The sequence below is a fragment of the Sodiomyces alcalophilus genome (assembly GCF_042370955.1).
Source record: "Sodiomyces alcalophilus JCM 7366 unplaced genomic scaffold ACRALscaffold_4, whole genome shotgun sequence".
In the NCBI taxonomy this organism is placed as follows: Eukaryota; Fungi; Ascomycota; class Sordariomycetes; order Glomerellales; family Plectosphaerellaceae; genus Sodiomyces; species Sodiomyces alcalophilus.
This window is the reverse complement of record NW_027263535.1, coordinates 3,285,992-3,311,339: the sequence shown is the minus strand read 5'-3', so window position 1 is coordinate 3,311,339 and position 25,348 is coordinate 3,285,992. Positions and strand designations below refer to the sequence as shown.

The 25,348-nt window shown below is 37.8% G+C and overlaps 1 protein-coding gene across 1 annotated transcript; it reads left to right on the top strand.

Moving 5' to 3' along the window:
* Positions 1-4,133: 4,133 nt before the first annotated feature.
* Positions 4,134-24,917, top strand: ACRALDRAFT_210736 (uncharacterized protein; the record flags this gene model as incomplete). The annotated part of the gene is made up of 4 exons (XM_071023333.1): positions 4,134-4,174; positions 5,519-5,558; positions 15,492-15,674; positions 24,891-24,917. 4 exons carry the CDS (start codon positions 4,134-4,136, stop codon positions 24,915-24,917), a joined length of 291 nt encoding a protein of 96 aa, XP_070875138.1.
* Positions 24,918-25,348: the final 431 nt, after the last annotated feature.

The following is a 25,348-nucleotide window of genomic DNA, read 5'->3' as shown; positions in this document are numbered from 1 at the left end:
GTACTATAGCAGTTATAACCCGTATTTATAAGAGTATATATATATTTTCTATTTACTCGCGTTAATATTAGGGCTAAGTCGCCGCTAGCTAAGTATTTAAACGCCTTTTACTCCTGCTATAGGGCGGCCATTAGCTTTAACGCCCGTTTTTATATTAAAGCTATTCTTTTTCCGACTCCTTATTATCCGAGCTATCTAAGCTTATAGCGATATCGCTATCCCTGGCCTAAACCTTTATTACACGGGCGCCCTTAGCTTTTAAGCCGTTATCCCGAGACTTATAGTTTATACGGATATATCCTTTTTCCTTATACTCCTAGCACTCCCGGTTATTATAAGGTCAGTTTATAGTCGTATCGAGCCGGATCTAATTAATCTCTCCTATTATAATATCCTTATTAGTGTCGGTTTCTCGGCTCCGGGTTCGGTCCGGTATATAAGTATTCCGGCTAGTTAGGCATAGGCCTTCTAGCTTCTAAGCGATGCTTTAGACCTTAGTAACCCAGCTTAGATAATTATAGGGTAGCTTCGCGGTGACTAGGGCGCTATATAGCTTTTAGCTTAGGGCTCCTTTAAGGAAGGTGATCTTCGCTGAGTCTACCTACTCGCTACCACCTACTTAGGCGATCTGTTTTTTTTTTTAAAACATTTCGGTAGGAACTACGTAAAGGTTTATTCCTCGCGCTATCTAAGGGAATATAGCGCGAAGGCCGCGTAAGGCTGCTTATTCTAGTCCTTATATATACGGTCCAGGTAAAAGAGGAATAACTCTAGGTCGCGGGTACCTCCTGGCCCCCTAGTAGCGTAGAAGGCTAATACTACTTACTAAGCACTCCCCTCTAGGTATAAGTTAATATAGTACCATATTTCGGCTTAGTTATTAAATAAGTCTTTATTTAGTAATAGCTTATCACGTATCTATTATAATTAGGTGGCGTACTCTATTCGCCTCCTATTAAACTTCGCGGGGTATAATAAAGGCTTAGTATATAGCGGATATAATTCCTAGCGCGGTTCCTATAGGACTTTGATTTAGGGAGGGGGAGTAGAGGTCGCTAGGGTAGGAGGGCCCGCTACCGACTCCGCGGGTATATTCGTAGGGGCTCCCTCTAAGGGAGGCGCGAGGTTAAGAGTAGATTACTACGGGGCCTAGGCGTTTATAAGACCGTTCGTAAGTTATTAAAGTAGCTCTTATTATTAAGCTATCGGTTTTTATAAGGGACCGAGTATTATATTAATAGCTTCGGTGATCCTTCTATCCGTCCACTTAGCTAGCTTAGCGGGGTTTATAGGACCGCCGCCGCCTAACGGCGCGTTCGTATCTAAGTCTACACTAACGCAGCGCATAGGGTTCGTTAAATTCTAGCTATATAAGCGGCTGGTTATAGGTTAATCGCACTAAGTAAGGCCGAATAATTATATTAGCTAGAATTAAGGAAAGGAAAGGAAAAGGTCTATAGAGGAGCGCAGGATTTGCTACGTTTATACGAATCTGCGGTGAGGGCAGCGCGAGGTCTAAGTGTTAGGCCTGCACGCTAATTAGCGGTTCCGGTCTTATACCGGAATTATATATTCGAGGGGTCAACCCGTAACATATACCTGGCCATTAGTCCAGTTATATACCGATAGCTCTGTAATTATCTTATTATACTTATTTATATAAAGAGATATATATCTAGTAATATAATAGTTGCCTTTATTCTAGTACTGTTATAGCGTAGCTTCCTTTTATACATAGCTATTACTTTATATAGATATATATATATATATATATATATATATATATGTATTATCTTATTTATAAAATCATATTATACTTGCCCGAAATAGAACTATTAGCCTTAAAGCCTATAGTATAAGTTAATAGTTTTAAAAAAATGATTTATATAGCGTAGCTTTGGAATTAGTCTTATTACTGTTGTTTATTTACTACTATGTCTTTTTCCCTGGCTTATATAATATCCACTTAGCTATAATTCTAATAGTTCTATAATATATATATTCACGTAGTATAATATTCTTTTATAATATTATACATCCATTCCTGACATATTATATATGCTAAGGCTATTAGAAGTCAAGAAATAAGAAGAAATAATATACCTATGGATATAAAATAACCCGATATATTAAGATTAAATAAAAAGTAGTTTGAATATATATATTAGTTTTTATACTATCTTACCTTACTAAGACCAAAATATATGAAACTATATCTTATTCCTTGAGTCTATATATTACTTTCTACTATAAGATAGTACTTCTCTACCTAGTATACTTACCTCTTCTGAATAAGGTAACACTGCTAGAGCTTAGATTATATTCTTATGTATATTCTTCCATGGATATATATTTAACTCATGAAGTTTATATCACCCTTATTATATTATATATATATATATATATATATATATATATATATATATATATATATATATATATTAAAGTATTTAATATACTAATATTTATTAATATATATATATAAGTATATCGCTACTAGTATTAATTAAATCTTTTACTTATATTATTAGTTAATAATTGGTATATATATAATATAAAAACGAAATATATCAGTATATATATATAAGTGGAACTAGTAGTATATAGTACCTAGTCTTATTTGTACGACCCTAGTTAGAGTAACTAAGTCCTCTTATGTAATTAACTATACCTTATAACTAATAATATGTTTCTGTTTCTAGCTAGCTATTAAGACGCTTACTATATAGTCTACCGAGGTTTAGAAAATAGTATGTTGAATACTTAGACTATTAGTTTCTAAGTGGTAATAATATTTTATATAGCGAGTATATAATACTTAGAAGTATAACAGCTTAGTAAATGCTTTTATATTTAAGATATTAAGTATTTGCTGTTTAATATTTAAGGGAATTATATTACTAGGCTTAGTATATATACTACCTTATATATTTATATTTATACTTAATTATATTTATTCTGTATATATACTGTATATTATAGTAATACCTGGTATTAATAATAATTATATAGCTAGAGATAGAAGAATCATAAGAATATATATATATATATATATATATATATATATATATTCTTATACTAAGTTAGTTATATTATATTAATAACGTAGCTATGCCGTAATTATTAGTATATGTAGTGAATAATATAAAGATATAGGATGTAAGAAGAGATGAAAGTATATTATATAATGTTATAATCTATAACCTAATAAAGAGGGTAGTGCGTAATAAAGCGCCTACTATATAATATAAAGAACACTTTACTAAGTGTACTATCTAATACATAGGAGCTTACTGCTACTGCTTTAATATAGCTTTCTTTTTATCTCTTTTATATGTACATACCTGCTACGTCTCCCTCTAATTCTATCTTTCTTCTTTTCCTACTTAGCTATTATATTCTATACTAATTATTGGATACTATCGAATACTAATCGACTTAATTCACTACACTTCTAATCACTTGAGTACCTATTATAGTTCTGTTTTTAATCTACGGTTGCATATTAAGCTTATAAATATTATCTTAACTCTGATATACCATACTGTAATTATAGCCACTAGCTTTTCCTTAGGCCTAGGCTTATATAAGCCTATTTTAGTAGTTTCGAAGTAGGGTTACTCTAATAGTAGCTTATTATAATATCATATAGCGTATATTACTATAGTAAGTTAGTTCTAATATATATACTATATAATACCTAATTAAACTTCATTAAATTGGTTCTTTTCTATAAAGGCTATAAAACTACTATACGAAAGCTAGAGTTTAGTAAACTACTTATATCTAGAATTTGAAATTATAACACTAGTGATTTAATACTTAAAGATAGTGGAATATTAATATTTAAAGGTATTAAGAAGATAACCCCGTAAAGCGTAAAACTATAGTAAATATATTAGTCTTATACTCTTATTAAGCTGATAATATCCGCTTAAAGTATATTAAATAAGATATATATTAATATATATATTATTATAACCCTATAACCTTACTATATATATAGAAATATAAGTATTTATACTCTAAGATATAGTCTATATTACTTAGTATAGTCCTAGGATAGTATAGATAGTATTATATATACTATATATGCCAAAGTACCCTCTTAATCTATATATAGAAAAAGTGTAATGTTTCCCCTAACATTACAAAATTACATTACAAATTACATGTAATGTAAAGTAATGTAATGTAATGTAATTTGTAATTTGTAATTTTTCTTTAATGCTCTGCTAAGACCCTACTCAAAACGGACCTAAAACTGCTTTATAGAACGCTATGCTTACCTGGGCTAGCTAGTGGAAGATATAGTATATCTGACTTTATAGTGCCCTATTTATAGGGCAGAAAGAGATGCCCTGCGAGACGCTCTAGCAGGCCTACTGCTAAATATGCCGCTATTATTTAGGAGGCAGGATATTCCGACTATACTATTTGGATATTCCGACTATAGTGAAGAAAGGCGAAGCCGTCACTGTGCAGAACGGCTCCGCTAGGGCTAAAACAAACAACCAACTAATTCGCTAGCCGAAAGGAAGGGTTAGGCTCGTCACGGGTCCGTATCTAGAGCTAAAGTGTCCCGAGGAGACGGTCGCCGGGCCTCTAGAAGGGTCGGTAGTGGTCCGATCAGGGGAACGAATAGCTATAGATAGGCAGGCGGGCCTACGGTCGGCTTTTCTGGATCGTCTAGATAACCAAAAAGGGAAGGATAATGCAAATTATGATTATAATAGGTAATAGGTGACGATCGTAAAAGATCAGACGAAAAAGCTAGCTAGATATAGTAGGTCTATTCCGAAGAATAGCCGCATACAAGACCAGATCCCTGGGACCGCGTACGTGGTCACGTGATATCCAACATCCTAACCCGGAACACGGGTCTGTCCCTTTATAATAGTTCTGATATAGACCCACTTTCTTCCTATTTCGGAATAACAGACATAGCTATGGTTATAAACTACTCTAACGCCTTTTAACGCCTTTTAACGTTTTGCATTAATTTAATCGCTTAGATTAATTAAAGGCAGTATAAATAAACAAAATGATTTTAACTGCTTAATTAAGAACAGCGATTTTATTTTGTATCTATTTACCACTTAATAAGGCCTCTTTATAGAACCTAGTTCCCCGTCACTTATTCTTATATTTGTATATCTAGCCTACTCCTACTGCCGCTCCTGTTATTATTATTGCTGCTATACTTAACAGATAAGCATCCGATTAAAGCCGATCGTAGAAGAAATTGCTCCGCGACCTTCGCTAGTAATAACAGCTCCACGACCTCTTCCACGACCTCTTTCACATCCACGCCCACGCCCATAGCTATGGCCTTATTATTACACGTGTTATTATGATTATTATTGTTATTGTTGATATTATACTTATAATAAGTAATAATAATATAAATATACTAGGTATCGTAAATACGATATCTTGGTTATTACTTAAGCAAATAACGTGGCGTGATAACCGTCGCGTAGGCTGTTGACGTAACAGTCGCCACCCAATCTTTCAGGGTCTTTTGCCAGCCCCGGATCCAGGAAGAAATCCCAGAAGTCAGTTCTTTACATATAACTACGCGTTTGCGTAACAAGCAGTAATCCTACGGATCTACGAATTCAACAGTTATTTGCTTGATATTCCTCTCTTCCGCGCGTACAGCCTACTACTCGTAGCCTAATTTATCAAAAGTTATTATTATTCTAACGCAAGCAAAATAGGTGGTAGAAGCGTAATCACGTTATTAATTAAAGCAGATTCAGGTTGCGCGTGATGATAGCTTAATGAGTAGAATTAGCGATCGTAACTTTATATATGTATGCATATATATATATATATATATATATGTGTGTGTGTGTGTGTGTATGTGTGTGTCTGGTCCAGGACGTAAAAGTTAATTAGTCTAAAAGGTGGATCCACCGGAACTATAGTCGGAATATCCAAGTGATATAGTCGGAATATACTGCCTCTTACTTAGTATTAAAAAAGAACTATAGGGCCTACAGGCCTTTCTTTTAGCTACTAGCATCGCTACGGTAGACTGGTTTAAGAGACAAATTACTATAGATTCCGCGGTCTGCATTTTTCTGGTTTAGGTCGTTCTGATTTTAAGTATAAAAAGCAGGGTATTAGATAGATTAATACGGAGGATTTTCTTTATCAGTCACTGATTTTACTACTATATAATAGAACTATACTTAGCTGATTCTTGGGACTATAGCGGCTGGCGCTATAGCCTGACGCGCTATAGCTCTAGGGCTATATACGCGTAATAAAGAAAAGAAAATAGTGATTATTTAAAATAGACAAGCCTGGACTAGCTTAAGCGCCTATTAGATATTTACTATGTTAGCTAATATACTAGAAAAGTATTTAGGTATCTTATTTAATATATTCTCGCGATGCCCTTAGTGCGTATCCAATATATCCTAGTCCGCTTAGCTAGGCTACTGTATATTATTTCTTTTTAGTAAGTTAGGATAGCTAGTCCCCCGGCCTATCCTTCCCCGCCCTCTGTATACGCTTTACGTTATTAGTTCCTAGACCTTTCGAGTCCCTAGCACTGAATCCGTGATCGCTCTTTCGTTTTACTAACATTTCGGCACCTTAGGGCCGATTGCTCGTATTTCTTTTAAATATATAGTAGACACCGATGCCCTATTATACCTTATTATATAAGACCCTTGTATTATAAGTTAGTCATATGCTAGGCAGTTTATTTAAGCTGTATAAGGTTTAGAAAGGGATATAAGTTCGTTTAGTTAGGTATTCGAGCCTAGAGTCCGGATTATCTAGCTTTAGGAAGTGCTAGACCCCGTGATTATAAGCGTTAGTTTAGGGTTAACAGGACTAGAACGCCTAGTCTTAGTGGTTAGTATAAATAGGGTCCGAGGCGGTTATCTTAGTAATAGTTATAGAATGACTATACTAGTGGAATTACTGCTTGGTATAGCAGGATAGATAATATCGTTTAGACATTAGCGTATAATTATAGCAAGCTATAGGCGGCTCGGCCTATATAGTTTTAAAAGGTCTTTAGGCATATAGAACTTTTATTTATCGTATAAATAGCGTATATAAAATTAGTAAGAAATTTATGAATTTAATTAACTCTATAAAATAAATTTTATCTACTAACAGGTCTGCCCTTAATTCTATAGATAATAACTTATATAGAATTCGGGATAGAAAAACCTATTCTATTCCTATTTCGGCCTAGCCTATATAATACTTCCTAGGTTAAAGTTAGAATAGTGTTATTTCTAAGGATAGCCCTATATCTACGGATAGTTATATATTTACTAAAATAAATCCAGTAATAATAAACTACTATCTAAGGATAACTAATACCTATAATCTCCTAGTAAGGTAGGGTAATAGGACGAGTACCGGTATTTATACGCCCTCTATTTAGTATTTACTATCTATTTATTACGGGCTAACCCCGTGGAGGTAATCCGGTAGAGCACCGGATCTTCCGACCAATTATAGCGTGTTCCTAGTGGGTCGCCGCGATATTATATTTAGGTCGTAGGCACCTATAGAGTTTTCCCCTTTCCTTCTTTTCTCCTTAGCTTTAGATAATTTAATTATTCGGCCTTACTCTATAAATAACTCATGACTAGCCGCTTATATATCTAAAGCTTAGCGAAACCTATACGCTACGCTAATAAAGATAGACTATCACTTCGATCCACCTCCTAGCGCTCCGTCACGCCTAATAGGCGAGTCGCCTAAGGCTACGGAGTGGAGGAGGGAGATTATTAACCCTCTATAGACTTAGGTCGTGACCTTAACTACCTAGATCTAAGAATAATAGAACGCTATTAACTAGCTATTATAGGCGATATAAAACTAATAATATATAACTATACCTTATCTCGCTATATTATCGGAAAAGACTATATAGGGCCCTTAGCCGCCCGTTACTACGCTTACGCCCGATATAACGCCTATTCCGAACCTTAGGACTAAAGTATTTCTACTACCCTAAAAGTTTAATAATAAACGCTCTAAGTATATAAGCTAGTCGTCTAAGATTCGCGAAAAGCTCCTACTCGATTAATATCTTTTCTAAAGCGCTCACGAGAAGTGGTATTTTATTAACGCCTACTTAGACGAAACTCCCCGCCGTATCGTTACCTCCTTCTAGGCTATAGGCGGAACCGATAGTTAATACGACCCCGAAGACTTCCTTAATTACCTTAACTATATATATAAAGACGTTAATAAATAACCTTACGCGGCTAACGCCCTAAGAACGTTATGCTAGTATAAAGACTAAGCGTTTAGAAGCTTTATACCCGGTTTCGAATAATAGCTTATTATCGCCGGTAAAGGTTAATAGGATAATACTATAAAGATTATGTTCCTAGAGGGAGCTTTTAGTAATCGCCTCCGCGCCGCCCTTATTACCGCGAAACTACCGAATAACTACTATACTTAAGTAACTAAAATATAAAGTATCGCTTAAAGACTTAAAGCCCTCGCTATAAGGCCATGGTTCGGCTAAGCGCTATATAATAGTAATAATAATAGTCACGCTTATAATTATAATAGCGATATAAAGATAGGAGGAGTCAATTAAGTATAGACCGAGAAGAAAAAGATAAGAGAGTGCTATAACTACGGAAAAAAAGGATACCTTACTAGAAGATACCGCTTAAAGAAAAAAGACGCCGAGGATTATAAAGAGAACCGCGTAGCGAAGGTCTTAGTAGCCTCGGATAATAAGATAATCTATACGGGAGTCACGGATAACGATAAAGACTCGGAAAAAGAATAGCTTTAGTACGAAAACGGGTATTAGAGCCTACTATAAAGGAATAAAGGGATTAGAAAGAGTTTATATTATAGTCGCGTAGTAGTTATTTAGCTCTTATATAAGCGCGGATTAATAAAAAGTTAATTACCGCTCTTATAGATACTAGATATAACTATTATATAGCTATAAGTAAACGTCTTATAAAGTCCCTCCGCCTCCCGTTAATCGATAAGACTAAAAGACCCCTTTTAGGGTTCTCCGATATTATAGGGTCCACGAAGAGTTCCGGTATCGCCGTATATAATCTTAAGATCGGTGGATATATATAATAACTATTCGCCTATATAATACCAGGATTAAATTATAATATATTCCTAAGGAAACTATAAATAGAATATAACGATATTACTTATTACGCGAAGAGACGTCGCCTTTACCACGGAGTAGCCCGGATAGATATCCGACTCTAAGGCGAAGAAAAACCTAATAATATTAAAGCTATCCGCGGAGCTTAAGTAATAACCGGGTCGGTATTCGCCGGTATTATACGGCGATTACGAAGGAGATAACGGTTCGGTAAAAAGGAACTCGCGCTCTACGCTATTAGTATTAAGGATATTAATAAGGCCCTCCGAGGTAAGTCCCTAGTCGACCCCTAGAAGTATATCCTAGAAAAGATACTATAACGATTTCCGGATTTATTCTCCGATTTATAAGTAAACCGCCTTCCCCCTTATCGACCTAGGGTTAACCACGAAGTGAAGCTTATATAAGGGCCTAACGGTAAAGAGCCAGAATTACCCTAGGGCCCTCTTTATAATATATCTAGAAAGGAACTTTTAGTCCTACGGAAAACCCTTACCGACCTTATCGATAAGGGGTTTATACGAGCTAGTAGCTCCGCCGCTAAAGCTTTAGTTCTATTTATAAAAAAGCTAGGAGGAGGGTTACGATTCTATTACGACTACCGGGCCCTAAATACGATTACCTAAAGAGACCGTTATCCTCTCCTACTAATTACGGAGATACTCTAAAACCTAAAGCAAGCTAAGTAGTTTATAAAGCTCGATATAGTTATTACGTTCTATAAGATCCGAATAGCTGCTAGCCATGAAACGAAGATAGTATTCCGAACTTAATTTGGCTTATTTAAATAGTTAGTATACCCCTTTAGACTTAGTAGCGCCCCCGCGTCCTTTTAACGATATATTAATAAAACGTTATAGCGCTACCTTAACGACTTTATTACCGTATATATTAACGATATCCTGATTTACTTAAACGGATCCCTTTATAACTATAAGAAGAAGGTTAACCTAGTACTATAATCGCTAAGCGACGTAGGATTAACGCTTAACCCAGTAAAGTGCGAGTTTAGTATAAAGACTATAAAGTACTTAGGGTTTATAGTTACCGCCGGCTAGGGCGTTTCGTGCGACCCTAATAAACTAAAGGCGATCCGAGAATAGGAAGCCCCGACCTCGGTAAAGGGAGTCCGAAGCTTCCTAGGCTTTATAAACTATTACCGTATATTTATAAAGAACTTCGCTTATATTATGTCCGCCCTAATAAGACTAATAAAAAAGGATCGAGTATTCTCCTGGGGTCTTAATAAATAAGCGGCCTTCGAAGAGGTTAAGAAGAGGTTCTAGGAGGAACCGATCCTGCGATAATAGGTCTTAAGTAATAAGACCTTTATAGAAACCGACTACTCGGGATTCGTATTAGGAGGTATATTAGTTTAAGAAAACGAATAAAGATATTATTATATAATCGCCTATTACTCGAGGCGACTTATAGGAGCCGAGTATAACTACCCTATCTATAATAAGGAGATACTAGCGATTATAAGTTATATAACGTATTAAAGAGCAGAGCTCCTAAGTTATAGTCGTTTTATAATCCTATCCGACTATAAGGCCCTAGAATACTTTATAATAAAGAAGATACTTAATAAAAGATAAAGCCGATAGGCTTACGAGCTCGCCTAGTTTGATTTTATACTAGAATACCGTAAGGGTGCCGATAACTATACCGCCGACACTCTCTTATAAAGAGAATAAAACGAACCGAAGGACTTCTCCGATAAACGGGAATAGGCGCGATATATATAGTTAATCCCTAAGACCTTAATCCCCCTAAAGATCTGCCTCCTTCGCGAACACCTATAAGTATTTAAAGCTAATAATAAATTATAACGGCTATAGGACGCTATAGCAGAAGAAGATAACTAGTATCGCTAAGCTATATAAGCTATATCTAAAGGCGATTAATAGTTTTCCCCCTTATTAGGTCTCCGAGCCTAGACTACCGAATACGGGATTACCGTATAAGGACTACTAATATTCCGAGATCGCCTATAGGTATTAGGAGCCTAAGAAAGGAGTATATTATAAATATAAGTAATCTAATCTATATATAACTCTACGATTAAAGGTTACCCGGGGCGAGATAATATAATTACCTTTATAGCGAGACGCTTTTTTTAGCCAGGAATAAACTAAGATATATATAGGTTTATATATAACTATAACGTTTATAACTAAAGCTATACGTGGCGGAATACTCGATAAGGACTCTTAAAACCACTCCTGATTCCTAAACGAATAAGGAGCGACCTATTAATAGACTTTATAACGGATCTACCTCCCGCTAAGGAGAAAAAGTATAGATACTTATAGGTTATAACCGATCGACTTATAAAGGCTATTACCCTTAAAGCGATAGACTCTATAAAGGCGGAAGCTTATACCGAACGGTTCCTATACTATCACTTTCGGTTCCACGGTATACCTCGCTTAATCGTAAATAATAAAGGTTCTAACTAGACGAGTCGCTTTTAGCGATACTTCTATAAACTAGCTAAAATCGAATAACGATTAAGTATAGCGTATTACCCCTAGACCGATAAAGCCACCGAATAAGTAAACTAAGAAGTATAGGCGTACCTTTAAGCCTTTATCTACTACGCCTAAGATAATTAGGATAGGTTATTACCCGCCGCCTAACTAGTATTAAATAACTAAAAGAGCTCTATTACTAAGATAAGCCCGTTCTTCCTTAAACACGGATACTATATCGACCCGATCCAGATCTATAAGGAACTAAGTAGTAACGCTTAGGAGTTTATAGCCTATAACCTGCTTCGCTATCTCTAAGAAGCTATAGAGTTCGCCTAAGCCTTAATAGCGGCTATATAGCTATAATAAAAAGAGTTAGCGAATAAGCGTCGTATCCCCGCTAAACGCCTTTATAAAAGCGACCTTATATAGCTCTTACTCGCGAACTACTCTACTCTAAGACCGTTACGTAAATTAAGCTAGCTATACTAGAAGTATAGGGTTACTAAGGTTATTAACCCGTATATTATAGAACTAAACGTGCCGTCGAATATATACCCGAGGTTTTATATAGACCTCCTATAACGTGCTAACGAAGACCCGCTTCCTAGTTAAATCCTATATAACCCTTAACCCGGACCTATTTATAACGGCCTCGAAGAAGATAAATAGATAGTAAAGGAAATCTTATATACTAGGGATAGGAAGGTAGGCAGAGGCGTAAGGAAAGAGGCGTTAGTAAAGTAGGAAGGATACGCCTAGATATCTTAGGAACCGACGGAGTCCCTATAAGAATTAACCGCCCTAGACCGCTATAAAAAGAAGTATAGCCCGACTAAAGTTAATAATAGACTACGCGATCGGTATAAAAAGAAAAAGAGTTATAGGAAAGGTAGTAAGGATTAAGTAAAGGTTAGGATAACGGTAAAGCCGTTTATATTAATTAAGTCGGGGCGGATAAACCCCGCCCCTAGCTACCGGGTTTAGGTATTAAGATTAACGTTATTATAAGTATCCTCGCGACTATTAACGCTTTTAGCGATAATAGGAGATAATATAAACACCGCGATCTTAGCCTACCTATCCTTCTTCTTTCCTTTAAAGGACTTAACGTCCTCTACCTTAACACGAATAACCCCTACGATATTCTTAACCACCTATAAGAACCGGTTAAGCCGTCGTAGGCCTTTTACCCCTATAAAGGTAATCGTCACGCTAGGAATAGGCGTAACGACGGTAAGAGGCGCCGCGATAGGTATAGGTCTACCTGCTATAATATAGGAGTCCCCGTGGGGGGGGGGGAGGCGGTGGCTTATACCGATAAGTAAGGCTTACCGGTACCCGAGTCGATAGGCGTTAAGATAGGCTCGTCCTCCTATAAAGTACTAGAGGTCTTTTTCGAAACCCTAGACGCCTTCTAGAAGGCTAAATAAGCCGCTATAAGCGCCTCCGTCGCCTTAGGGCTATAAAAGGGGTCGTTATTAACCACCTTCGCCGCCTATAGGAGTGTTACCGATAAACTAGTTATCCTAGGCGGAGGAGGAACGCACTTATAACCGCCCTTTAAGTAATTATAGCACTTAGGATCAGGTATCCTCGCTTTAGGTCCCGATTAGTCGCGGTAGCGCCGCCTATCCTGGCTATTCGTAATAGCCTTTATATAAGAGTAGTAGAAGACCGAACGGGTCCCTTTAGGAGGATATTTTATTCTATAAGCGCGCTTCGCGGGGCTCTTAACCACTATAGAAGCTTTGCCCGTGGAACGCTTACCCTTAGCCTTAGCGGCTCGGGCTAGCTAGGCGCGGCGGTCTATAGCTAAGACAGGAGTAGTAATCTCCTTATTAGCCGGGGCGGGAGTAAGTGCCTCCTTACCGGTATTATTATTATTATTATTATTAGCCCCCTATATTATATATATAAGTTAGTAAACGTCGCGCGAGGCTTATAGGAAAAACAGGAAATATACCTTAGGGGCCGGAGATAATCCTAAAAACTTAAATATCTTTTAAAGAGAGAGATAAGGGGTTAAAACGATAAAACGGTATACAAAAGGGTAGTAGGCGATAGAAAATATACTACTAATAGTAAAGGATATTATTAAAGAAAAGAAGAAAAAACAGGATAACGGAGGTAACGGTAAAGTTAGTATTATTAATAAACGAGTTATATAGTTAGGGAAGGTACGTATATCGGTTCCTTATATAGAAGGAACGATCCTATAACCCGTTTATAAATAATAATAATAGCCGTATATAACACGTTAATTAATCGTATAACTATAAAGGCCTATCTTAAGCGCTCTTTAACGAATAGAGAGGTTATTTAGGATTAAAAAGCTATTAGGGGTCGTTATTTAATTAATAAAAAGGCGTTATTCGATTAAATAATAACGCTCCACGAACCTATACCGAAGGCTAACGACTTACCGAGGGGGGAGGGGGGTAATATTACGGGCTAACCCCGTGGAGGTAATCCGGTAAAGCACCGGATCTTCCGATTAATCATAGTATACTCCTAGTAGGTCGCCGCGATATTATATTTAGGTCGTAGACACCTATAGAGTTTTCCCCTTTCCTTTTTTTCTCCTTAGCTTTAGATAATTTAATTATTCGGCCTCACTCTATAAACAACTCGTGACTAGCCGCTCACACCACTTAATCTATCTTTAGAAGGTTACACGACCGTGTGTATAAGTAAGATCTTGGCCGTTAATACTATATACTTATACCCCTTAATAAGCCTTGATCTCTATAACTAAGACTATATATCTTAAGCTACTTAATCACTACTATTTCTACTTATATATTTATTAACCCTAAGGCCCTTAGAATATATAATATTCTTATACTAGGTATCTTACTATATATTATATAATCCTAATACCCTAGTCACGTAACCTTATTATATATAATATAATCCTAATACCCTAATCACGTCACTTTATTATATAATACGTAGTCCTAATACCCTAGTTACGTAACCCTATTATATATCACGTAATCCTAATACTCTAGTCACGTCACGTAATCCTATTTATCTACTCTAATATACTATATAACCCCTGTTTCATTATGTTAAAGGTACCTTCGCGGTTTACCCTTTTAGGAAATTCAAAAAGGCTTAAGAAGTGTACCTTCACTAACAGGAACTACAGTATAACGGACAACGTATATATCATATATTCGTATATTATATCAATATCCTGGATCCGATTCCAATCGCCAGTCAGCCCCAGGTTCGAACAGCAAACACATCAGCCAAATAACTATCCGGCCTCCGAGCAGTCCCAAAAAGAGAACAAGGACGATATCAGTTATAATGCCACCTCCTTAACGAGCTATAAAGTGAACTAGCAGAATACTTAGCCCCCTGCTTTGGTATATTTAAAACCCTGCATTTACATAGACAACGCCCTGCTATTAATGTATCTACTTATACTCTATCTGCTTATTATCGCGATGCTATTGGTTAATCTGGATCCATAAGGGCACCACACATAATTAAACAGGGGTTAGGGTGTATATACCATCTAACCCCTGTTTAATTATATTAAGAGGTACTTACGGAGCCTAAAGACACTAATAGTATCACGATAATAAGCAGAGTAGGATATAAGTAGATACATTAAGAGCAGGGGTTTTTCTATAAGGCAGGATATTCCGACTATACCACTTAGATATTCCGACTATAGTTCCGGTGGACCCACTTCTCCGACTAATTAACTTTCACGTCCTAGACCCTATAACGTATAACGTACACACATACACACACACACACACACACACACACAAAGTTACGATCGCCAATTTAACCCATACGCGCAACCTTAATCTGCTTTAATCAATAACGCGATTACGTTTCTACTACCTATTTCCTTGTCTTAGAACAATAATAACAACAACAATAACAACGAGAACGAGAATAATAATAATAAGGCGATATCCGTGGGCGTGGGCGTGGGCGTGGGCGTGGGCGTGGGCGTGGGCGTGGGCGTGGGCGTGGGCGTGGGCGTGGGCGTGGGCGTGGGCGTGGGCGTGGGCGTGGGCGTGGAAGAGGGCTTGGAAGAGGTGATAGAAGAAAGAGGTCGTAAAGTTGTTATTGCTGGCGGAGGTCGCGGAGCTATTTCTTCTACGATCGCCTTTAATTAAGGGTAAGGATATTCCGACTAGGGCAATCGGATATTCCGACTAGGGTCCTATGTTAACAGCCGGTGATACCCGCCCGCTTATTCCGATTATACTTAGATACTTCCACTTCCATATACTATAAGATATCCGCGTAGAATAACCGTAGCGACGATACCGACGATACACTTACTAATTAATTAATCGTAGCGACGATACACTTAATTAATCGTAGCGACGATACAGTCAATCGATCATAGCAACGATACAGTCAATCGATCATAGCGACGATACCAATAATACACTCAATTAATCGTAGCCACGATACGCTTAATTGATTGTGTACGTGTCTGTAAGTATCTAGGCACCAGAGGAAGTTGTTGCAGCTGGCGTCAGGCGTTATCAGTAGGACCCCAGTCGGAATATCCAATTGCCCTAGTCGGAATATCCTTACCCTTAATTAAACGCTTATTCGTTAATTACGAAGTATAGCAGCCGCAATAATAATAATAATAATAATAATAATAATAGGAGCAGTAGCAGGAGTAGGCTGGATATATAAGGATAAATAACGGGGAACTGGATTCTATAAAGAGGCTTTAATTAGTAGTAAATAGATACGAAATAGAATCGCTATTCTTAAGCAGTTAAAATTATTTTAGTTCCTGCCTTAATTAATCTAAGCGATTCAATTAATCCAAAGCATTAAAAGGCGTCAGAGTGGTTTGCGACCGTAGCTATGTCTGTCATTCCGAAATAGGAAGAAAGTGGGTCTATATCAGAACTATAGTCGGAAGATCTAAATGGTATAGTCGGAATATCCTGCCTCTTCTCTATATAGAATACAGGGATTTAGATATACTAAACCAGGGTAACTCGGTATCCCGTTAGTCTACCTTATAGCTCCTTAAGAAGCTAAAGTCGTTTAAGTAGCAGCGCTAATATCTCTATAGGAACTGCCTCCCACGCAGCGTACGTTATATACTTTAAACTTATAGCTACCTAGCTAGTAGGGGGCGCGTTATAGGTAGTTACGTCTTATATTTTTATCGTATTATATAAGGCAAGGGTGTGTTAGTATAGGTATGTTTCTAGAAGTTTTTTAAGCTTTCTATTTAGGCAGGTAACGTAAGTACCTCTTGATATAATTAAACAGGGGTTGGATAGTAGGTGAGTACCGTATCCCGGAGAACCCTGTCTGGTATCTGGTATAGGCCTTACCCTTTTAGGATAGGTTGCTAAGGTATATTTTCGGATACGAAATTAGACTCTGGGCATAAGGTCCCGGTATATCATAGAGTCGCGAAATAGGGACGGAATAGGTTATTCCGTACCGAGATTAGATACGTTATACGTATAAGTCACCTGCAGGGTCTGCAGGGTCAAGAGCAGAGTTTTCCCGATCTTCTAGTAGATTAGATCCTTCTTCTATAGAGTTAATTATATTAACAGAGTTAATTAAGCTGCCCGGCGCCTGTAACGTCTTAGGATATATATACTAGGAATCCGACTTATATTTAGCTAGGAGGATACCCGAGAGATATATAGGTACTTCCACTACTTTATATATTACTGTTACGGGCTGACCCCGTGGAGATAATCCGGTAAAGCACCGGATCTTCCGACTAATTATAGTATGCTCCTAGTAGGTCGCCGCGATATTATATTTAGGTCGTAGGCACTTATAGAGTTTTCCCCTTTCTTTCTTTTCTCCTTAGCTTTAGATAATTTAATTATTCGGCCTTACTCTATAAATAACTCGTGACTAGCCGCTTATATATCTAAAGCTTAGCGAAACCTATACGCTACGCTAATAGAGATAGACTATTACTTTAATCTACCTCCTAGCGCTCCGTCACGCCTAGCGGGCGAGTCGCCCGAGGCTACGGAGTAGAGGAGGGAGATTATTAACCCTTTATAGACTTAAGTCGCGACCTTAACCACCTAGATCTAAGAATAACAGAACGCTATTAACTAGCTATTATAGGCGATATAAAACTAATAATATATAACCACGCCTTATCTTATTATATTATCGGAAAAGACTATATAGGGCCCTTAGCCGCCCGTTACTACGCCTATACCCGATATAACACCTATTCCGAACCTTAGGATTAAAGCACTTCTATTACCCTGGAAGTTTAACGGTAAACGCTCCGAGTATATAAACTAGTCGTCTAAGATTCGCGAAAAGCTCCTACTCGATTAATATCTTTTTTAGAACGCTCGCGAGAAATGGTATTTTATTAACGCCTACTTAGATAAAGCTCCCCGCCGCGTTATCGCCTCCTTCTAGGCCGTAGGCGGAACCGATAGTTAATATAACCCTAAAGACTTCCTTAATTACCTTAACTATATATATAAAGATATTAACGAATAACCCCGCGCGGCTAACGCCCTAAGAACGTTATGCTAGCGTAAAGACTAAGTGTTTAGAAGCTTTATACCCGGTTTTAAATAATAGCTTATTATCGCTAGGGGAGGATAATAGGATAATACTATAAAGATTATATTCTTAAAGGGAACTTTTAGTAGTCGCCTCTATGCCGCCCTTATTACCGCGAAACTACCGAATAACTATTACGCTTAGGTAACTAAAATATAAAGTATTACTTAAAGACTTAAAGCCCTCGCTATAAGGCTATGGTTCGGCTAAGCGCTACGTAATAATAATAATAATAGTTACGCTTATAATTATAATAGCGATATAAAGATAGGAGGAGTTAATCGAGTATAGACTAAGAAGAAAGAGATAAGAGAGTGCTATAACTATAGAAAGAAAGGATACCTCGCTAAAAGATACCGCTTAAAGAAAAAAGACGCCGAGGATTATAAAGAGAACCGCGTAGCGAAGGTCTTAGTAGCCTCGGATAATAAGATAATCTATATAGGAGTTATAGATAATAATAAAGACTCGGAAAAAGAATAGCTTTAGTACGAAAACGGGTACTAAAGCCTACTATAAAGGAATAAAGGGATTAGAAAGAGTTTATATTATAGTTATATAGTAGTTATTTAGCTTTTATATAAGCGCGGATTAATAAAAAGTTAATTACCGCTTTTATAAATACTGGATATAACTATTATATAGCTATCAGTAAACGTTTTATAAAGTCCCTCCGCCTCCTATTAATCGATAAGACTAGAAGACCCCTCTTAGGGTTCTCCGATACTATAGGGTCTATAAAGAGTTCCGGTATCGCCGTATACGATCTTAAGATCGGTAGATATATATAATAACTATTCGCTTATATAATACTAGGATTAGATTATAATATATTCCTAGGGAAACTATAGATAGAATATAACGATATTACTTATTACGCGAAGAGATATCGCCTTTACTACGGAGTAGCCCGGATAGATATCCGACTCTAAGGCGAAGAAAAACCCGATAATATTAAAGCTATCCGTGGAGCTTAAGTAATAACCGGGTCGGTATTCGCCGGTATTATACGGCGATTATAAAGGAGATAACGGTTTAGTAAAAAGGAACTCGTGTTTTACGCCGTTAGTATTAAGGATATCGATAAGGCCCTCTAAGGTAAGTCCCTAGTTAACCCCCGGAAGTATATCCTAGAAAAGATACTACGACGATTTCCGGACCTATTCTCCGACTTATAAGCAAACCGCCTTCCCCCTTATCGACCTAGGGTTAACTACGAAGTAAACCTTATATAAGGGCCCGATAGTAAGGAGCCAGAATTACCCTAGGGCCCTCTTTATAATATATCCAGAGAGGAACTCTTAGTCCTACGGAAGGCCCTTACCGACCTTATTAATAAGGGGTTTATATAAGCTAGCAGCTCCGCCGCTAAAGCTCTAGTTCTATTTATAAAGAAGCCAGGAGGAGGGTTACGATTCTATTATAACTACTATACCTTAAATACGATTACCTAGAGAGACCGCTATCCTCTCCTACTAATCACGGAGATACTCCGAAACCTAGAGCGAGCTAAGTGGTTTATAAAGCTTAATATAGTTACTGCGTTCTATAAGATCCGAATAGCCGCTAGCCACGAAGCGAAGATAGCGTTCTGAACTCGATTCGGCTTATTTAAATAGTTAGTATACCCCTTTAGACTTAGTAGCGGCCTTATATCCTTTTAACGATATATTAATAAGACGTTATAACGCTACCTTAATAACTTTATTACTATATATATTAACGATATCCTAATTTACTTAAGCGGATCCCTCTACGATTATAAGAAGAAGGTTAACCTGGTACTATAATCGCTAAACGATGTAGGATTAACGCTTAACCTAATAAAGTACGAGTTTAGCGTAAAGACTATAAAGTACTTAGGGTTTATAGTTACCGCCGGCTAGGGCGTTTTATACGACCCTGATAAACTAAAGGCGATCCGAGAGTAAGAAGCCCCGACCTTAGTAAAGGGAGTCCGAAGCTTCCTAGGCTTTATAAACTATTACCGTATATTCATAGAGAATTTCGCTTATATCACGTCCGCCCTAATAAGACTAATAAAAAAGGATCGAGTATTCTCCTAGGGTCCTAATAAATAAGCGGCCTTTAAAGAGGTTAAAAAAAGGTTCTAAGAGGAACCGATCCTACGATAATAGGTCTTAAGTAATAAGACCTTTATAAAAACTAACTACTTAGGATTCGTACTAGGAGGTATATTAGTTTAAGAAGACGAATAAGGACGTCGTTATATAGTCGCCTACTACTTAAGGCGACTTATAGGAGCCGAGTATAATTACCTTATCCACGATAAGGAGATATTAGCGATTATAAGTTACGTAACGTATTAAAGAGTAAAGCTCCTAAGTTATAGTCGCTTTACGATCCTATCCGACTATAAGGCCTTAGAATACTTTATAATAAAGAAGATACTTAATAAGAGATAAAGCCGATAGGCCAGCGAGCTCGCCTAGTTCGACTTTATACTAGAATACCGTAAGGGTGCCGATAACTATACCGCTAACGCTCTCTCGTAAAAAGAATAAGACGAACTAAAGGACTTCTCCGATAAATAGGAATAGGCGCGATATATATAGTTAATCCCTAAGACCTTAATTCCCTTAAAGATCCGCCTCCTTCGCGAATACCTATAAGTATTCGAAGCTAATAACGAATTATAATAGCTATAGGACGCTATAATAGAAGAAGATAACTAGTATCGCTAAGCTATTATAGAGGGGTGGATCGGAGACCTAGTGCTATGTTATTAGGACGTCACGTAACGTTATAAGACGCGCGCTTTTTTATTTATCTTATATATTATATATATACGTGGCGACGCTACCTAGACACAGAGGATGCTTATTATCCTATATAATCATTATCCTTTTAACCCTAAGTTTTTACTATATTTATTATATTCACTTCGTTTAAGCTACGTTGCCCTGATCAGAGCAGCACGCACCTCTAGGAACCTCTTTTAAAGGTCTCCTTGTTATATCTATTATTTTAGTTATATGCACTTCGTGGTCTTAAGCACTCCTGTTATCGAAGACTTATCCGAGATTATACTGCCTAAGCCGTTCTGTATAGTGACGGCTTCGCCTTTCTTTAATTAGTGCTTAGAGGCGGATCTATTCGGTGCCTAGGAAGTCCTGATCGTCTAATCAGGGTAACCGAAAGCACTTAAGGGGAGTTCCGGCCTACCTAAATAAGCTGCACGTTAATTATAGAAGTAGGAAGGGAAGTATACGGCTAAGGGGCCGAGATTAAAATAAAGCTTTAATATTTAAAATTAGTATTAAGATTACGATAATAGCCTAGGAAACCTGCCCCCCACATAGCCTTAATAAAAACCCAGTAACTAAGAAACAGGGACAGATCCTCCCTACTAAAAATAAGATAAGAGCTATAGACGGAGAGATAGGCCCTTACCGCTAATAAGGTAAAGGTAAGAAAAAAAGCGAAAGATAGTTAAGAAAAAGGTATAACGAATAGAATAAAGAATAGATTAACTATAAGATAGATTCCGGATATAGTATAGATATAGATATAGAGGGCGCGCTCCCTTACTAGAATAGGAAAAGCTACGGATATAAACTATTAGGGGCTATAGAGCCTAGATATAAAAAAATCCTTTACTATAACCCTTTAAGTACGAAACGATAAAGGCATAGGGTTAACCTTACTATAATTAGGGTAATAAAGGCCTATACGAATAGCGGTAAGTCCTTAGCCCCGAGAATTTTAAGAAAATCTAGTTATATAAGGCCCCGACGGTTAGAAGAACTTATCGAGGAGCCCCGAGATACCACGCCCTTATAAACCCGGCGGTTAGGTAAACCTGCTAGTAAATCCCGGATACGACTTAAACTAATCTCCTATAACGGCTAGCGATACCTTATCCTATTCCTTATAGGTATCTCTATTAATCTGACTATAATAGGTTCCTTCCTAAGCCTTAGCGGAGAGTACTTATATTATATCCTTTAGGGCCCCTAAGAAAAGGGTTCCTCTTACCCCTTATCGCTAAGTGGAATTATCCTTAGACTTATAGACTTAATACACGACTATTTTTTATTTCTTAACCCTTTCTTTCTTAAAGACCCTGATTCCCTTAATCTGCCTAAACCTATTACTATAATAGATTAACCCCCCCCTTTTAATAATATAACGGTTTTATAGTGGACCGATTATCGCGACCCTCCCCCTACGGTTATAGTCTATAGCGACTCTAAGCCTAACAATAATAGTATATACACGGCTATCCTAACCCTAGCGATTACGGTTACGCCTAATTAGGGTAACGCCGCTCCTATAGCTAACCCTCCTCTCGTAACCGCCTTACTTAGGTAAAGGGACGTAGACCCCGGTATTAGCCCGTTAATAACCGTCTCTTACGGTTAGGGTGTCCCGGCGTCCGGCTACGGAGCCGTATCGGCTTCCCCTTCGCCTAGTCAGGATAACCCGAACCCTAGCGGCGGGCTAGCTCCCCCTATTTCCCCTATTCCCCCTATTTCCCCCGGACTAAGCGCTCCCTAGCAGGCCCACGCTCCTAGTATAAAGGTCGCGCCCCCTAACGACGTCCTAAAGAACTTTAAGGCGAGCCTTACTATAAAGACGCTCGCGGCTATTTACTAGTATATTAGCCTATACAACGATAAGAGGGATAAAGCTATTATCATGTCTCGCGCGCCCCTGAACCCCTTTGCTAAGGGAGCCCCCCGCTTTAATAGGACGGCCCTATCCACCTTCCTTAGGGATTATTAAGACTACGCTAAGCTTAACCGCCTTAGCGAGGCCAATAAAATCTCCTATATTAGCCTATTTATAGAGGCTAATATCCGTCCTACGGTTAATAAGATAATCCGACTAGTCGAAGTATCCGGCGGCCGATAGAAGAACCTAAAGCAACGACTTATTAATAAATACTCCTACCTAGACCCTGACTAGCAGCTTAACCTATCCGATAAAGTACGCTAACTATAACTTATATATAAACACAAAAAGGTTAAGATAGTCTAATAAGTTAAATAGCTATTAATAAGCGTTATAGTATAGAAGTTAAGAGCTAATAAAGTTAGCGGCACCTTTATTAAGGACTATAAGCTTTATAATATCTTCCTTGCTATCCTATACCGAGATATTAATATATAGCTTATAAATCGGATAAAGTGTAAGTTTATTAACCTAAAGAACCGGCTACGCAGGTATTACGACCTATCGGATATACTAAAAGAGTAGGCAGAAAACGTCTAGGTAGCCGACGGGCGGCCTATTAACGAAGTAACGAATATTATAGATATTCCTACTCTTACGCTAATTACTAAACCGATACTAGCTATTATATATCGGCCTAATTAGGCTAACCCGATAACGTATACGCCGACTATTTTACGGAGGCCTACTATAGTGCCTAAGCCGGCCATATAGATAAGGAGCGATATAAATAAGTTAACGGAGCTTTTAGAGAAGTGCGCTATCTCTATGGTTTATAACGGTACGGGCGTTATTAGGAACGCGGTTCCCTAAGTCGTGGCCCTCTTATGTTAAGTAGGAGCCGATAAGGTTAACGCGATCCTCGTTACCGACCCTTACCTAAAAACCCCGTTCTATACCGCTATAAAGCAGTCCACTTCGGAGAGGCAGGATACCGCTCTAGTAGCTTATTATATTACCCCTAATTAGGCTAACGTCGGTATATATAAGGACGATATATAGTATAGGCGAGGGCCACCGCGGTACGGAAATAAGAATTCCTACCCCTATTCCGGCGGCCCGTTATAATACTACCCTATTAATAAACTACCCCTCCGTTACTTTTATTATAGATAGGAGCGTTACCGCCACGAGCAGTGCGCGGTACTATAGCTAGATAAGACCCAGTACCTAGTTAGGTTTAGGTATCCCGACTACCTCGCCTTAGACCAGAATAACGAGTAGTAGCCCTGCCCCTAGGATATATACCTTAAGCAGTAAGACTAGCCGCACCGGCGGTCTATCCTCTACTAGCTTAGCACACGCCTTTAAGGGAAGTATAAAGACCTAGCTAAAGCCTACCACGTTAGCACTAACTCCGGAAGCCTCCCTATTAAGATAGAAGACGTTATACGAGTAATATTAGAATATTATACTAAGCTAAAAGAGGAAGAAGCAAAGGCTAAGGCTCCCGTAGTAAGTACTAGCGTTAATTTCGTGTCTATTATATCCGATTATTAATAGGCGGATATCTATACCGCGTTAAAGGATACTCGGAAAGAATAGCCCCCCTCTTAGCCTCTTTACACGACTAGGAGTAGGAGGATCGTTAAGCCTACTCCTAAGGTTATCTATTTCCCTAATCAGGTTATTAAATAACGTCTATAGAATTTAAACCCTGGTCCTAGTTACCGGGTCCTAACTCTACTCGTAGCTAAAACCGTTAATAAAAAAGTGGATATAGACGAAGCGCCGATATAGTATAAATAATAGCAACCTAAGACTATTAGTAAATATAAGCCTAGCTACTCTATAGATTAGCCTTACGACCTAGAGTAAGCTCGATTAGACCTGGATAGGTAAATCAGGGACCTTTATATTAAGGTTCCTATCTAGTACCACTTTCTTACTGACCCGGATATAAAGCTACGAAATAATAAGAGGATATACGCCGCCGAGACTAGTTAGCCGTAGCATAAGATCGTTTATCTAACCGCTAATAAAGCCTTTTTCCTTAATAGACATGGTCCCCCTAGTATACCTCCTCCCCTACCTTCGTCTAAGGGATATACCGTCTTATTCTCCCGACCCGACGATATTAGCTTAAGTGCCCTTACTATTATTAAGAGAGAGGTAGTCCCTAAAACCGATAACCCCCTAGTTATTACCCGGTATATAGTCTTAAAGTATAGGCTTACTCGAAAGGGTACCGTAACGTATAACCCTAACGTTTTTATAAAGGCTATTATCGATATAGGGGCCACCTTTAACACTATCTCTATAAATACCGTAAGGCGCTTTGGTTTAGAATATCGTATTAGCTAGACTAAGATCCGAATTAAGGGCGTTAATAACCGGGAGGGGTAACCGTGTACTAGATACCTTAAGGAGCGTTTATAGGTTAGCGAGCAGAGTAGCGTTTTTAACTTCTAAGTTCTCCCCGGTCTAGGGCCTAATATACTGCTTAGTATACTATAGATCTAGGAGACTAAAG